This window comes from Equus przewalskii, chromosome 26 (genome assembly GCF_037783145.1).
Source record: "Equus przewalskii isolate Varuska chromosome 26, EquPr2, whole genome shotgun sequence".
In the NCBI taxonomy this organism is placed as follows: domain Eukaryota; kingdom Metazoa; phylum Chordata; class Mammalia; order Perissodactyla; family Equidae; genus Equus; species Equus przewalskii.
Genome location: NC_091856.1, coordinates 24880667 through 24895507, shown reverse-complemented (window position 1 = coordinate 24895507; position 14841 = coordinate 24880667). Strand labels below are relative to the sequence as shown.

At 48.4% G+C, this 14841-nt stretch overlaps 1 protein-coding gene across 6 annotated transcripts in view; it reads right to left on the bottom strand.

Moving 5' to 3' along the window:
- Nucleotides 1-5073: 5073 nt before the first annotated feature.
- Nucleotides 5074-14841, bottom strand: part of GSN (gelsolin) — a 56082-nt gene continuing 46314 nt past the window's right edge. For all 6 annotated transcript variants that reach the window (XM_070597033.1, XM_070597029.1, XM_070597030.1 and 3 more), the window contains 7 exons: nucleotides 12172-12262; nucleotides 10173-10343; nucleotides 9365-9539; nucleotides 8163-8287; nucleotides 7876-7953; nucleotides 6070-6130; nucleotides 5074-5461 (listed from right to left, as the gene is read on the bottom strand). In XM_070597033.1, coding sequence (XP_070453134.1) covers nucleotides 5292-5461; nucleotides 6070-6130; nucleotides 7876-7953; nucleotides 8163-8287; nucleotides 9365-9539; nucleotides 10173-10343; nucleotides 12172-12262 — 871 coding nt within the window. In that variant the 3' untranslated portion in view covers nucleotides 5074-5291. The remainder of the gene's footprint in view (nucleotides 5462-6069; nucleotides 6131-7875; nucleotides 7954-8162; nucleotides 8288-9364; nucleotides 9540-10172; nucleotides 10344-12171; nucleotides 12263-14841) is intronic.

Genomic DNA, 14841 nt, shown 5'->3' with positions numbered 1-14841 from the left:
TAATCACACAGGCATACCCCCTACTTAAAAAGAGAAATAAATGAAATAAAACCAATGGTTTTACCTGTAGCATTCAACCTTTGAAGAACCTTCAACCTTCTTGAATCAATAGCTGCAGTTAATTGTGGAGCACCAGGCACCTGGCTCTGTGCTCAAATACTTATAATGCATTCCATCATTTTATCCTCAAACAGCTTGATGAGATGCTTTATTATCCCCCATTTTATAGATGAAGACACTGAGGCTCAACGGTTTAAACTTAGCCAAAGTCACTTGCTTGGTAAGGAGCAGAGTTGGGATTCAAACCCTGATCTAACACCAAGACTCTTAAGGCGTCTAAATATATCTTCATGTGACACTGCCTGCCACCACTGCCGCCATCCACGACCAGCAGTCACGTGTTCATGACAACTTTTCAAGACTGTCAAAGTTCATTTGATGAGTGAAACTCTGCATTCATACCCAAGTAGATCTTAAACTTTAGTTTTGGGTCATCTGATCTAGGCCGAAGTTTTAGATCTGGTATTTGTAACCACAATATGTTATAACACCCTGGCCTGAGTGGGAGGAAACCCGGGTTCCAAGGATCGTTGAGCTTACATGGCTCCTTAAACTACATTCTCTCTGACCCTCGCAACACCGGGGCTTCCCAAGATCACTCGGCTAGTAAATGGTGAACCAGGTGATCTCAAAACTTCTTTTTAGCAGCAAATCCCCTTTTTTTCAAAGAAAACTTTGCACCAGTAAAAGATTTACAGTGTCTTTTAGCAGGATAAATTAAGTTCACATTTATGACAATATCAATCAATGAGCCTGTTTTGAAAAACAAAATATTAATCAGACTTCTAAAAGACAATTACAGTCTTAAATCAGGCTCTACCTTCAATTAATTTCTCCATTTTGTTTGAAGTTGCTGTGATATTTATTACCACTTTAAAAATGGAATTTGAATCAAAGTATTTGTAAAATCACTGAAGACCTTGTAGAGTTGTACAGATCCCAGTTTTAAAATCACTGCTCTTGCGTGCCTTTCCCACTACACCACTGAAGTTGTAACGTGACCTTAGATATGTCATACCCCTCCCTGAGCCTCATTTTCCTCACGTGTAAAATAAGTTGGGGTACACCTGTGTGGGTCTCAGACCTTTTGAAAATGTGTTGGAAGCTATATAGCACATATTTGCATACAACTTTAGGGGATACGCTGACCCCCACTCCGTGCCTGTCCAAAGATTTAAGAATCATTGGACTAGGGTAATCTCTAAGATTTTTTCTAACTTCAGTGGCTCCGGGGCTCAGATCAGGCTGGGATTTGCCTAAAGGAGAAACACTTGCTAATAGGATACAGCACTTTTCAATCCACTCCATAGCCGAGTTTGTTGTGAAAGGAAATTGAAACCACTGACAAAACTGAGTTTTAGAAAGCTCTAGAAACTTAGTAATTGTGATGGAGGCTGAGACTCTTCCCTTGAAGATTCTGAAGAAAATAGGCTGGAAATTAAGCCCTCTGAGAATTTCTAGATGCCACAAGACTGTAAGGAACCATTACTGTTAATTATTGTTTTCAGCACGGACCCTAACAAAGTCTCCAACAAAATGGCTGTCTACCCAGCATCCATTTACCCTCTTCCTCCTTCCTAGGAACCACGACTTTGGGTACCTCTCCCTAGAGCTCTCACCTAGGGAAGAGGAATTCAACCACCGCTCCTGGGATGAACCTAACTGGCCTACAGATAATTCCATCCCCCGAGCCCATGATTCGGTCAGGAATGGTCATGTGACCCCAGATGGGCCCTTGAGACCTGAGGAGAGGTTTCCTGTGGACTGGGGGACAGTTTCCCCCTTCTCCTCCCCTTTCTGGGAAAACTTCTGGAAATAATCCCTTCTCTTTTCCTCTGGGCATTGCCATGCATAGGTGTAAGAGCCAGAACACCTACAGATATTTCACTAGTAGAACAGGAATGCCAGAGCCAAGAGAATTAACAGGAAGCCCAGACAGACTCATTGGGTTTAGTCACCCACAAGGCCCTCTAAAGTCAGCACTATCACTTATGAGAGTGCGTAAGCGTGCTTATGGTTTAATTTGGTTTGAGCTGGTTTTCCATTGCTTACAGCCCACGAACATCTTATCTGATCCACAGGACAGTGGGTCTTCACCTCCATGGATATCTACTAGGTCCTGCTGTGGGCCCTTAGTTTTACAAAAGAAAGGAAAAAAATGATTTTTTTAACCACTTTTGAGCACTTATTATGGGCCAGACGTTGTGCTAAGTATAACCTCCCTTGATCCTGGTTAAAATCTTAGTGGGTAGGTACTGTTCTTACTCTCATTTTGGAGCTAAGGAAGCTACAAAGTTTCAGTAAGATCGACGACACTGTTGATAAGAGCTGGAGCTAGAATTTGAATCCAGGTCTGGATTCAAAGCCCAGATTTTAACCACTATATTGTACCACCTATATTATTACCATTTGGGGGAAATTGAGGCTCCTAGAAAATTGTGTTGTATCTCTAGTGCCTTGCACACCACCTGACACAAAGCACACAATAAATATCTGTTGAACTGAATTGCCCACGATAGGACACAGGATCCAAGCACAGGCCACTCTCTTTCCAAAAGACACCCCTTTGGCACCTGTCATGGCATTGCACAGTGATTTCTCCATCGTAGATGATGAAAGCCAAGGTGTCTCAAAACTTGTTAGGAAGAGAAAATACATGTTTGAAGTGATAGTGTTCCTGATTTGCCATTTTGCCTTTGAGAGAAAAATATGAAGTCTAAGCAACTCAGTTGTCTCAGGCAACTTCTTTTCTCAGAGCATTGCAGACCTCTCTCTGAGGCCACAGCCACCAACAAACCAAGACTGGTCAAGAAACCACCTTGAATGCCAATAAACTGAAACAAAGAAAGCATGGGCAAGTCTACCCATGATTTGGCTCCCACAGGTTTCCAGGATGTGAGCTGGCCTTGTCCAGACAGGCCTCCACCTGCCTTTAACGAAGGGCCTAGGAGCTCCAGGTGGTAGCTGTTCCAGGACTTCGATTTGTCAAGTGGATTGCTTTGGCCATGAAAGCAAGCCTTTCGGGTAGGCAAGGCAGGCTTTACAAGATCAAGTCCAAACTCGAAGGCATGGCATTGGAGGCCCTTTATGAACTGGGGCCCTCCCCACCTCTCAGATTCAAGGCCTAGCACTCCTCACCTTCTGCTCCAGCCACACGGGGCTGTTGTCTGCCCCTGAGCACGACATCCCCCCTCACAGCTCATCTTTTACTCGCTGCACACTCTGCCTGAGATGTCTTGACTCCCCCCCTCCATGTTTTACCTGGAAAATTCCTTCTCCACTCCCCTCATCACTTCTGCGATGAATCAGAACCTCTGGAGGTGGGGCCCCTGGGGAATCTATGCTTTTAAAAAGCTCCCTGGGCAATTGGGGTGATCAGCCAGCTTTGGAAACTACGGTGTAAACACACACACACCCTTTCCGCCACACAAACCCTCACACTGGTTTTTGTTCTACGGTCCTACACACGGGAGTTTTCACTCCATAACTCGGCTGGGGATGGGGTGAAGGGAGATGGCACAGAACAAAAGGGGACAAACATGGTGAGACAAGACCAGGATAGAGGAGGGGGAATGGGGTCTGTCCACCAGCAGCTCCTTAGGCTGGTTTGGGGCCTCCACGGAGAAAAGGTTTAGAGGCGAAGTTCATGGAAATGTCTAAGAGAAACTTTGTGACACCCTGAGCATGTGCAGAGTCAGGGCCCAGGGGACCAAGTAGGGCACAAAGGAAGTCTCTCTCCTACACCTTAAAGACTGCAAACCTTGTGAGTATCCAGGGGCAACTCTTGTGGGGGGAGCTGCAGCAGCAGAGATTTCTCCAAACAGCTTAGGGGCAGCAGAATGAGTCATGGAAACCAGAGGAGGCACGAAAGGTCTAGGTAGATGTTACAGGGTGTGGTGGCTATAGAGAACGCACCTTGTCACCTTTCTACTACAGGGAATGTAAGTGACAAAGGGCCCCGGCTGCTGGTTTTGAACTCCACCCCCACAAGTGCTCCAAGGCCACGTCTCCTGATGACTGAGTATAGTGGGGAGCTAAGACACTGCACCCGCTCCTGGGAGACGGGCAACTCCTTTGTTGGCTGATTTTACTCCGGCTCAAGAACACTTTGAATCGAACAGATATTGGTACCCCAGTGTTCACAGCAGCATTATTCACAATAGCTAAGTGGAAATGACCTGAGCGTCCATCAATGGATGAACGGATAAACAAAAAGTGGTAGATACATACAATGGAATACTATTCAGCCACCAAAAGGAATGAAATTTTTACATATGCCAGAAAATGTGTGAATCTTGAAAACACTATGCTAAGTGAAATAAGCCAGACACAGAGGACAAATACTGTATGACTCCACTTATACGAGGTACCTAGAACAGGCAAATTCATAGAGATAGAAGGCAGAATAAAGATTACCAGGAATAGAGGGGAGGGGGGAATAAGGAGTTATTGTTTAATGGGCATAGAGTTTATGTTGGAGATTATGAAAAAAGTTCGGGTATAGATAGTGGGGATGGCTACACAACACTGCACAGTAAATGCATTTAACGCCGCTGAATTGTATGCTTAGAAATGGTCAAAATGATAACGATTATGTTATGTATAGTTTACCACAACAAAAAATAATAACAAAAATGGGACCATACCATTAATAAAATTTATTTTTTTACTTTGGCTCAGGAACTCCCTCAAAGCTTTGCTGAACCTTCTGGACTGCACGGCTGTCTAAGATGCTTCCACTCAACCTTCTCTCCTTCTCTCCTTCACTTGGGGTAAGACTTACATCTTGGTCTGATGGCTCTCCAGCCTTCCCCGGTTCCCTCCCTATTTCCTTTCACACAGAGAGTTCCCCTAGTACAATCTATGCACATTTCATCTCATCTTGGCATCTGCTTCTTGAAGCACCAGGATGAACCCACAGGGTGAGTGAAGCTCATCCGCCATTCACAGGCGCGTGTGAGGCCCCTCCCTGGCCACTCCCAGAATAATCACCAGGTCACACTGAGCCACTGACACACTTCAAAAAGCTTTTATTGAATTCAATTTCCAAAAGCACAGAGACTTGAGACAATTTTGCAAGGACCCTGAATTTTTGCAGGGTTGTTTTTGGCTACTGTAAAAAAAAAACACACACACAGACCAGAGTGGCCCTGCTCACCGTTAAGGTCTGTTTGAGGGATGGACAGTTCTAGAAGGCACTGACCAGTGACAGGGGTGGGGCCTGCCCTTCCTCAGGCAGCCAGCTCAGCCAAGGCCCTGTCCAAGGGATCCACAGACCAGTAGCTGTCATCCCAGCCGAGGAACCAGCCCACGAAGGACGGAGGCTCAAAGCCTTGCTTCACGACGGTGATGGGGGTACGCCTATCGCGATGAGCTGGGTCTGTGTCGATATACCGCTTAGCTGCAGACACACGTGCAGGAGGAGGAAACCGCATGAATCCTTAGTGCTCCCCTCACCAGGGGGTGGCAGTTCAGGGTAGGAGGTGCCTAAGACGGTTTTTGTCCTACTGCTCCTACTGCCCAATCCCTGCACTGGACACCACTATCCCTTAAGGGCAATGACACCACATGACTCCTCCCCAACCCTGCCCAGGAACCCAGGAAAGGAAGGGGGTTACAGTTTCATATCCTGCTTCACAAAGCTTCTATCATTTTTCTCCTGCTGTCCACTATTGGAAGATATTAAAGAACCAGCTTTTGGGTTCCCAGCTCCCAAATCAGATCTGTTCAGCTACCAGGGATCTGCTCCCCAACATCTAAACCCTGACAAGTTTAGTCCTTGGGCCTTCTGGGGTTTTGATGCAGCTTCCGTCTGTTCCTTCCTTTCCCTGGCATGCCGTGAGGCTTTCTGAAGGAACTGAGCTGTTCTTTTACCACATGAGGCAGGGTTCACGAGGGGCTGACCATGGATGAGGAAGTCCCCACCCCTGTCACGAACTCCCAGACCTGTAGGGGAAGCTGCTCCCATCCCCACATGAAACAGACCCACAGGCAGACTTGGGTTCTCACCAGAGGTCAAGGCTTCCGTCTTTTCCTCGTCTTGAGAATCCTTTCCGACCCAGACAAAGACCTGGAGGTGAGAGGTGACATGAAAAGTCCATGAGGGGTATTGACCAAACTCACTGCTGGTGAGAAGGGGGAGGTTTTGGGTGCTGGACGGGACAAATCTCAGCTGACAGAGGCCACAGAAGACGGCTAGAAGGATTTGGAACAGAGGCTGCAAACTGGTGACCTACAAACATACTTGCTTGCCCACCCACCACCCCACTGGGTCTGCACTATCTTTTTAGATAAACTTAGTCCCCAGCTAACTACATTAAATCTAGACTTCCAACTTCTCTTGAAAACTTGGAGGATCTGGCAACCTTCACGTGGATGAAGCTGAGCAGAGGCTGCCTCCTTTAGATGGGAAGGTCCAGTTTGCCTCAGGCTCCACCACTCCTTCATGTCTCCCCATCCCAGCTTGCTTCACTCGTTAACATTGACAATCAGATGCCATCAGGCACTGAGTTTGAGATCCCTCTCTAAAAGTTCATGAATTATCCCTTTCCAAGCATTTATTTGTTCAACAAATGAGTGGCCAAACATATGCCCACTGGTTTATTCATCAAACAAATATGCTATGAGAGTCTGCTATGTGCCAGACAGTCTCTGTGTGTCTGGGCCAACATGGGTCAAAGGCTTGGAATAAAAACTACTCATCAGCACTACCACCATTTTGAGTCTTATTACAAGTTTTGTTACACCAAAAAATCTATTCAGCTGATTTTTAAATATCATCTATCTTTATGTTTGTCTAAAATATTTTAAAGAGCACCTGTCATTGATAAAATAGTATTAGACAATAAAATCCCAGACTTTCTTGCTCTCACTCATTTACAAATGTGCCCTCTAGTAAATCGGTCCCTCCATAGTGGGTGCTGTTGTCTATTCTGCTCATCATAGGATTTCCAGCATTATGCCTGGGAGACGGTAGCGCTTCATAAATGTTGGCTGAATGAATGAAGAAACAGATAAAGAAACTGATTAAGTAGCCATTGGAGCAACCAATGACAGTAGCTGAATGGCTCAAGCTGCAAACATCTTGGTACCAATGTTCCAACTGAGGATCCGAAGAAACAGTCCTGTGGGTGGAGGGGACTGTTATACCTGCATGGCTGCTACCTATAACCCTGACAACTCTGGGAGAAGCCGACTTGATAGCAAAGGTTAATGACTGCAACCCCCACAAGAATGTAAGTCCTGTCGGGGCAGGTCCCTAGCATCCAGAACAGTGTCTGACTCAAAGCAGTGCTCAGTTAATGTTGGTTGAATGAATGGAGGGCAATTTCCCCTGCCAAGTCCTACATGATCACCTTCCCCAGGAGATGAAGCAGAGAGAGCCCAGAGTCCTCTAAAACAGGAGATGCACTTCCAAACCTCCAGGTGACCCCAGACAATTTGTGCCTGCGTATGGGATGCTACTAAGTCCAACTTTTTTTACCAACAGATTTAGAGTTCACACTCCTCTAAGGTCTGGCAGAGAATGCTGGCCATCTGATTTGCATTAAGATGGTGCTTTGCAGTTTTGCAAGGTGATTTTATCTACAGCTCATCTTGCCGGATTATGCAAGGTAAGGTACCATCACTCCCATTTTGCAGATGAGGAAATGGAGGCTCAGAAAGGAGAGGTGACTTGCAGCTGCTCGTGGACTTTTCTAGCAACGCCTGGCACGGCCTCTTTTAAGTCCTTCCAGCAACTGTCCTAGAGCTGGAAGTCTAGCACCTCCCACTCGCTCGGGCCCAGACAGCCTTCACCTTCTGTCCTTTACCCACCTGGTCCCAGGTGTCCAGGAGCATGACGTCATCAGTGGCCAGGTCTTCCTGCATGAACTCGCCAGGGACCTCTTCGATCTGGGAAGGAACAGAGAGGTTAATGAAAATGCACCAGCAGGCCATCTTCCCTCCCCTGCTGGGCTTCCTCTTGCTTTCCCCATGAGGGAGTCCTGCAGGGTCCTCCTCCCTCTGTGCTGCGCCATCAGAACCTTCTCCCTGCCCCGCCGCTGATGGGCCCCGCTCCTGGGAACATGCCTCCCGAGGGAAAAGCAGAGACGGGGTCTCACCACAAAACGTCCAATCTTGTTGGAGCAGGCAAAGAGGCGAGGAGGGTGGGCGTCCATCTTCTTGTCCTTCAGCCGCGGGGACGTGCGGTAGGTGGCCTTCCCACCCAAGGCCTCCCAGAAGCTGTCTGCGAGGGGAGGCCACACAGTTGCCAATTGACACCGCCGCCTCCCTAGCACGGCTTCCAAGACCCTGGGAAAATCCCTGCCCTAGGGTAACCAACTTCTCTCCATCCCCAGCCTCCATCTTAAAATCCCAGGAGGCCAAAGAGGGAAGGGGCCTGAGGGATTCGAAGGTGATGAAACGGAGGCCCAGAGAGGGCAGAGTTGGCAGTAGACACACAGCCAGGACTACTTCTGGCTGGAGACTGACGACAGCACTGTTAGATGGGGATAATTATCCCCACTCAATAAACGAGGCGACTGGGGCTCAGACAGGTTAAGCAACCCACGCAATATCACACAGCCAGTAAGTGGTAAAGCCAGGATGCAAAACTTGTCGGACTCCAACCCCCATACTTTTTCCACTATCACTGTTCTGTCCCTGTGTGGCTATTTAAATGCACTGAAGTGAAATACAATGAAAATTCAGTTCCTTGTTCTCACTAATTCCCACCAGTCACATCTCACGTGCTCATTAGCCACACGTGACTAGTGGCCATCAAACTGGACCCAGCTGATAGAGAAGAGGTCCATCCTCTTAGAAGGTTCCATTGGGCATTGCTGCTCTAGACTAAACTACTTCTCCCCATTTCTACTAAGCATCTAACAGGAGGGTGTGGGCTCAAAGTAAGAGCAGAAAGACTGAGGGCTGGCATAAGGATGATGCTCCTGACCTATGTTCTTCAAACGGAGCAGGCTTGTGGCATTTCTGTCCATGGAGATTTGAAAGATTAGGCGAGACCACAGCCCTGTGAGGCTGTTACTCCTGCCTACAATCTTTCAAGGCTTCCTGGCGAGTGACACCTCCTCCAGCAGCCTTCCCTGACTGCCCCAGCCCCCACAGAGCTCTCCTTTCTCTAACTCCTGGAGGCCTCCCTCTCACTCACCAGAAGTGGGTTGCATCCAACCCACTTTTACTAACACACATTCAGGACAGGCACTGAGGAGGGGCGAGGATTGAGAGCCCCCACACAGCAGCAAGGGAGGGAACCCAACAGCTGCAGTCCCCAGAGAGCAGCAGGTCCCTCTGCCCCAGCCCCTACCTGGCTCGCTGCCTTCTGCCACCTGCACAGGTTGGGCCCGCAGCACCCTGAGCAGCTCCTGGGCCCCCGTCTTCTCCGCCTCGCTGGCTCCTGCACCCACCCACAGGTAGGCAGCCGAGGGAGTTTTCAGGACAAAGGCATCGTTGGAGTTCAGCGCGCCGGCCTTGGGGATTATCTGGGAGGGCAGTGCTCGATTAATCAGGAAGCAGACCAAAAGCCCTCAGCCCCCTCCCCACAGCCCGGAAGACGCTGCAGCAGGACAAGCTCTGAGGTGGGGACTTGGAGGAGCATACCCTAGCAGAGCTGAGGGCACAGACTTTGGACCTGGGGGGCTTAGTTGACTCCCATGAGTCACTAAGGCACTGTTGTTAGCCAAGACAGTTCCAGAATTCTGGGCCTCATTAAAAGAAGTTGAGTGCCCAGAACAAAGGAGGTGACAGTCCCATTCTCCTCCAAACTGCTCAGACTGTCCTGTACGATTATGTTCAGGTCTGCACTTTCCACCATGAAAGTGAGAGTGGCCATCTGGAACGTAATCAGGAACAGTGTCCAGACTGTGAAGAAGGGACTACCTGTGAGGTAGAGAGCTGCCCATTATGGAAGGTGTGCAAGGGGTACTGGGCATCCACAAAACAAGGGGAAGGCTCATATAATCCTGCTGCAAGAGGAGGAAGGTACAAAAAGCTGGTTTTTAACCCACCCTGTGGTTAACCCCTTAACCCCCAATCCTGTGCCGAGGGATCTGCCCATTGATCTGGGAGCTTTCAGGGAGGCCGATCCCTCCTGGGGTCCAGGGCCTGGGCATTACCTCAACGGCTCGGGTGGCTCCAGAGCTGCTGGCCCGGACCTGGAAGAGGCGAGTACTGGCGGGGGCCGTCTGCCCACCCTCGCGGGAGGTGCCACCCTTGTAGACGATCATGGGCTTCCCGCCAAATAGACTCATGAGATGGGCAGGCTCCTTGCCTTGGACCACACGGCTCTGGCAGGGAGACAGGAGGGCAGGTCAGGAAACGGGGGTGGGAGCATCAGTCTTTCTGTGTGGCACCAGACTCACCCCCCATCCCAGCCAGCATGGCCCAGGCCCCTTCCCGAAACAAGGCCACCGTGCCTGTGTCTGTGTATGGGTGGACCGTGCCCCACAGCTCACAGGGGCTGGGCAGGCAAGCGGGAGTTCCAGGAAAGCTGGAGACAGCACTACTGCCTGAGGTCCCCCGGGCACCGCCTCCAACACTCCCCTCCCATGAGGACCTGCCTTGCTGACCCTGAATCTAGTCCAAGAACCAAGAGAGTCCATATTTGCAAAAATTCCCTTAAATGGAATCACAGGGATTGTTTGCCGACATTCTTCCAGGCTGGTGACGTTAGCCCCGGGCATGAAAGCCCACAGGGTGGTGAGAATAGAGCCTTCCAGATCCAGTGAGACCCCTTCTACACAGCCAGTGCACCCCAGATGCAGGCTGTAGTCAGGGGCTTGGTGGCGGGAGGGAGCAGGGCAGGGAGGTCTCTGCCAAGATGTATCACACCCGCCCCTGCCCGTGTGCCCACCTCATTTCAGATCCCGGCTGTGGCCCTGGCTAGCTAAATCTAGAAGACAATCTCACATGCGTGTTGAGAGTATTGTGGTCCCTTCCAGCGTGACCCACCATTGCTGGGTGACAGCTCAGATCCCAGCTCCGCCCGGCCGGTGAGAATTTGGGCACATGCCTCAACCTCTCAGGTTCTTCCCCAGTAGGATGAGGCCAAGAATGCTACACCCAAGGCTGTTGTCAGGATCAAATGAGCTAAGACAGTAACCATCCCACTCGGCACCCAGAGGACCTCATTGTCACGGTCAAAGTTCAGGACCCCAACCCTGGATCTGAATCTAGAGCCCTGTCCACTCCCAGGGTAGGACAGAGGAAGCAGAATTCAGTCTTCCTCCCCCACCTGGCTCTGCATCCCTCCTTTAAACCCATAAATCCCTTTACATCACATTTACCACTTAGCAGCATCCCCTTGTTCTCAGGATCATGGTCAACATCCTCACTGTGATTTCTGGGTGGTCTGGCCCCTCTGAGCACCACTCCAGACTCCTGTCATGACACTTTCCCCCTCGCTTTAATACCCAATGCTTCCTCCCACCTCAGGGCCTTTGCATATACTCTACCCTCTGCCTGGAATATGCCTGGTCAACTCCTATTCATCCGTTAGGTCTCAGCTGAAAAGTCTCTTCCTCATGGGGAGTGGCCTTGTCTAATCCAATTAGATCTCACCTGGGATCTATATGTTCATATACTTAACACATATGTATAAGGGGCCTATTATGGGCCAAGCATGGCTCTAAATGCTTTACAAATGCTAACTCTTCATCCTCATGGCAATCCTATGAGATAGGTACCGTTGTTATGCCCAGTTTGAGAACATAGAGGCACAGAGAGGCACAGTGACATGGCCTACGTTGCCCAGAGGTGAAGACAGGACTCAAACCCAAGTAGCCTGGCTCCACGTCGATCCTCTGAACCATTCCGCCCTGTGGCTCTCCTGCTACTCTCTCCATGGCCTCTTATCATTTTCATTCACGGCACACGGCAGCGTGTGGCTATACATCCAGTCGCCCGCATGTCTGTTGAACATCTTTCTCCCCGCTAGACTGTAAAGGGCCTAGGCCAGGGGCAGGATCTGTGTGCTCATGGCTGCAGACACAGGGTCAGGCCCAGGGGAGCCCTGCATGAATGTTTGGAGGATGGATGGATGGACAGTCAGATAGATGAGTGAACAGCTCAACAAGGCCCAGGGTGCGGTCCAGAGGGCCAGTGGGCTGGGCTCACCTGGACAGGGGTACCTCCCAGTTCCTCATCTAGCTGGGCGGTCAGGATGGCAGACGCAGCGACCTCATCCTGGGTGGACTGGGCACCCTGCCTGGAAGAGAAAATGATACTCGACACGGAAGTTTGCACAGAGCCCCGAGTCTCTCCTTTGCCCTGGGCCTGACAACCCCTGTAATCTCTCGACTACAGGTAACAAAGCTAAGACACAGAGAAGGAAAAGATTCTCTCAGGAGGAACCAGAGCCAGGAACCAAACCAACACGCCACAGCCCCTGCTCAGCATGTTGCCTTATCATGGAGATCTGAACACAACCACTGGACTTCCCTACCCTAAATGTGCCCCTTGGGGGATGGCTGGCTCATCCCTTGCTGGGCAGCCAAGAGAGAAAGTGCTTTGAGACTCGAATCCGAGGTGCAAAGGTGGCCAGGACATTTTTTCAAGGTAGAAAGGCAGGTCAGGGAAGAACAAGTGCGACGTGAACCCGTTTGTGGGAAAAGCCATCAGTCACTTTAGCCTCACATGGACATGCACAGATAAGTCTGCATGGATGTCCACAAAAACGCCATTGGTGATTGTCCTCATGTGGGAGATTTAGGGGGGCGGTTGGCTTCCTGCTCCACCCCTTCTGATACTGTCTAAATTTCCCTTAACCAACATGTGTTATCCTTATAAGCAAATAATCTGACAAATTGATGTGCCAGTGCAGCTAACTAAAAAAAATAGTCTTCTTGTGAATTTGGTACCACATGTATGTATTGCCTGGTCAAAAAAAACCCTGCTTTTAAAAGTCTGAAGTTGTTGGGGTCGGCCCGGTGGCTCAGGGGTTAATCGCACATTCTGCTTTGGCAGCCGGGGGTTTGCAGGTTCGGATCCCGGGTGCGGACATGGCACCACTTGGCAAGCCATGCTGTGGCAGGCATCCCACATATAAAGTAGAGGAAGATGGACACGGATGTTAGCTCGGGGCCAGTCTTCCTCAGCAAAAAGAGGAGGATTGGCAGCAGTTAGCTCAGGGCTAATCTTCCTTAAAAAAAAAAAAAAAAAGAAAGGAAAAGTCTGAAGTTGTCAGATTGAGAGGCATTCTACAAAACAACTGACCAGTACTCTTGTAAGGTATCAAGGTTGCGAAAGAAAGGTAAAGACTGAGGAACTGTCACAGATCAGAGACACGATGATTAAATGCCATGTGGGATCCTGGATTCGATCCTAGACCAGAAAAAGAATACTAGCGAGGAAAATGGTGAAATTCAAGCAAGGCCTATAGATGAGTAAACAGTATTGTTTCAAGGTTAATTTCTCGGTTCTCAGCATTGCACTGAGGTTAGGTAAGATAGGAACATACAGGAAGCTGTGTAAGGGTTGTATGGGTTACACAGTTACAGATTGTGGGTTAATGGTTATATGTCTGTACTATTTTTGCAACTTCCAACTTTTCAGCAAGGCTAAAGTTATTTCAAAATAAAACGTTTAAGAAAACAAATCCAACAGCCAGTCATCAAAAAGTTTGAGACCGAATAGTAAGAGAAATACAAATTAAAAATATGCTGACACACCACTTTATAAGGTTGACAAACATCCAAAAGTTGGACAATACCATCCACCGGTGAGGCTGTGGGCAAACAGATACTCCCACTCGTTGCTGGTGGGAATGCGAAATGCTGCCAACCCCATCTGGGCAAATTGGGCACTATCTATCAAAATGGCAAGGACATTCACCCCTCGATCCAGCAATCCCACTTCTGGGAACTTACCCTACAGACATTTCTCTACACATTCAAAATGACATTTGTTTAAGGTTACTCATCACAGCAATGCTTGTAATAGCAAAAGACTGGAATCAACCCAAGTATGCATCAGCAGGGAATTTGTTAAATAAACTATGGGAAAGCCACACAGTGGAATATTATGCGGTTGTAAAAAAGAGCAAGGAAGTTCCCTATGTACTGCTGTACCTTGATCTCCAGGAAGTGTTAAGTGAGAAAAACAAAGTGCAGGACAACATACATAGAATGCTATCCTTTGTGTAAGGAAGAGAGAGAACCAGGAATATATAGCCATTTTGCTCATGCAATCATGTACTGCATAACAACGCTTCAGTCAACGACAGACCACATATACAACGGGGGTCCCATAAGGTTAGTACCATACAGCCTAGGTGTGTGGTAGGCTATACCATCTAGGTTTGTGTAAGTACACTCCATGATGTTCGCACAATGACAAAATCACCCAGCGGTGCACATCTCAGAACCGATCAAAGATGTTAAGCAACATATAACTGTATTTGCATAAAGAATTACCGGAAGGATATACAAGAAACTAACGAAAGCGGTTATCCACGGAGGGGTGGCGGTTGGAGAATAGGGTAGAGAAGGATGGATGGGAATAAGATTTCTCAATAGATACCTTTTTATTCTGTTTAGATTTTTGAATTATGTGAATGCATTATCTATTTTTAAAAAAAAGATATTTTTAATATTAGCATAATATATTTAATATTTTATTTTTAATTTAAAACCGTGGGAGGATGAACATCCACACGTACAGCACTTGGCATGGAATTGCGGGAGAGATTTTCTATTTGTTTCTCCCTGTTCACCACATCTCCTACAATGGACAGGTAATGTTTTTAAGTTTAAAAGTCGTTTCGAGAAATAAGACAAGTGGTGTTGC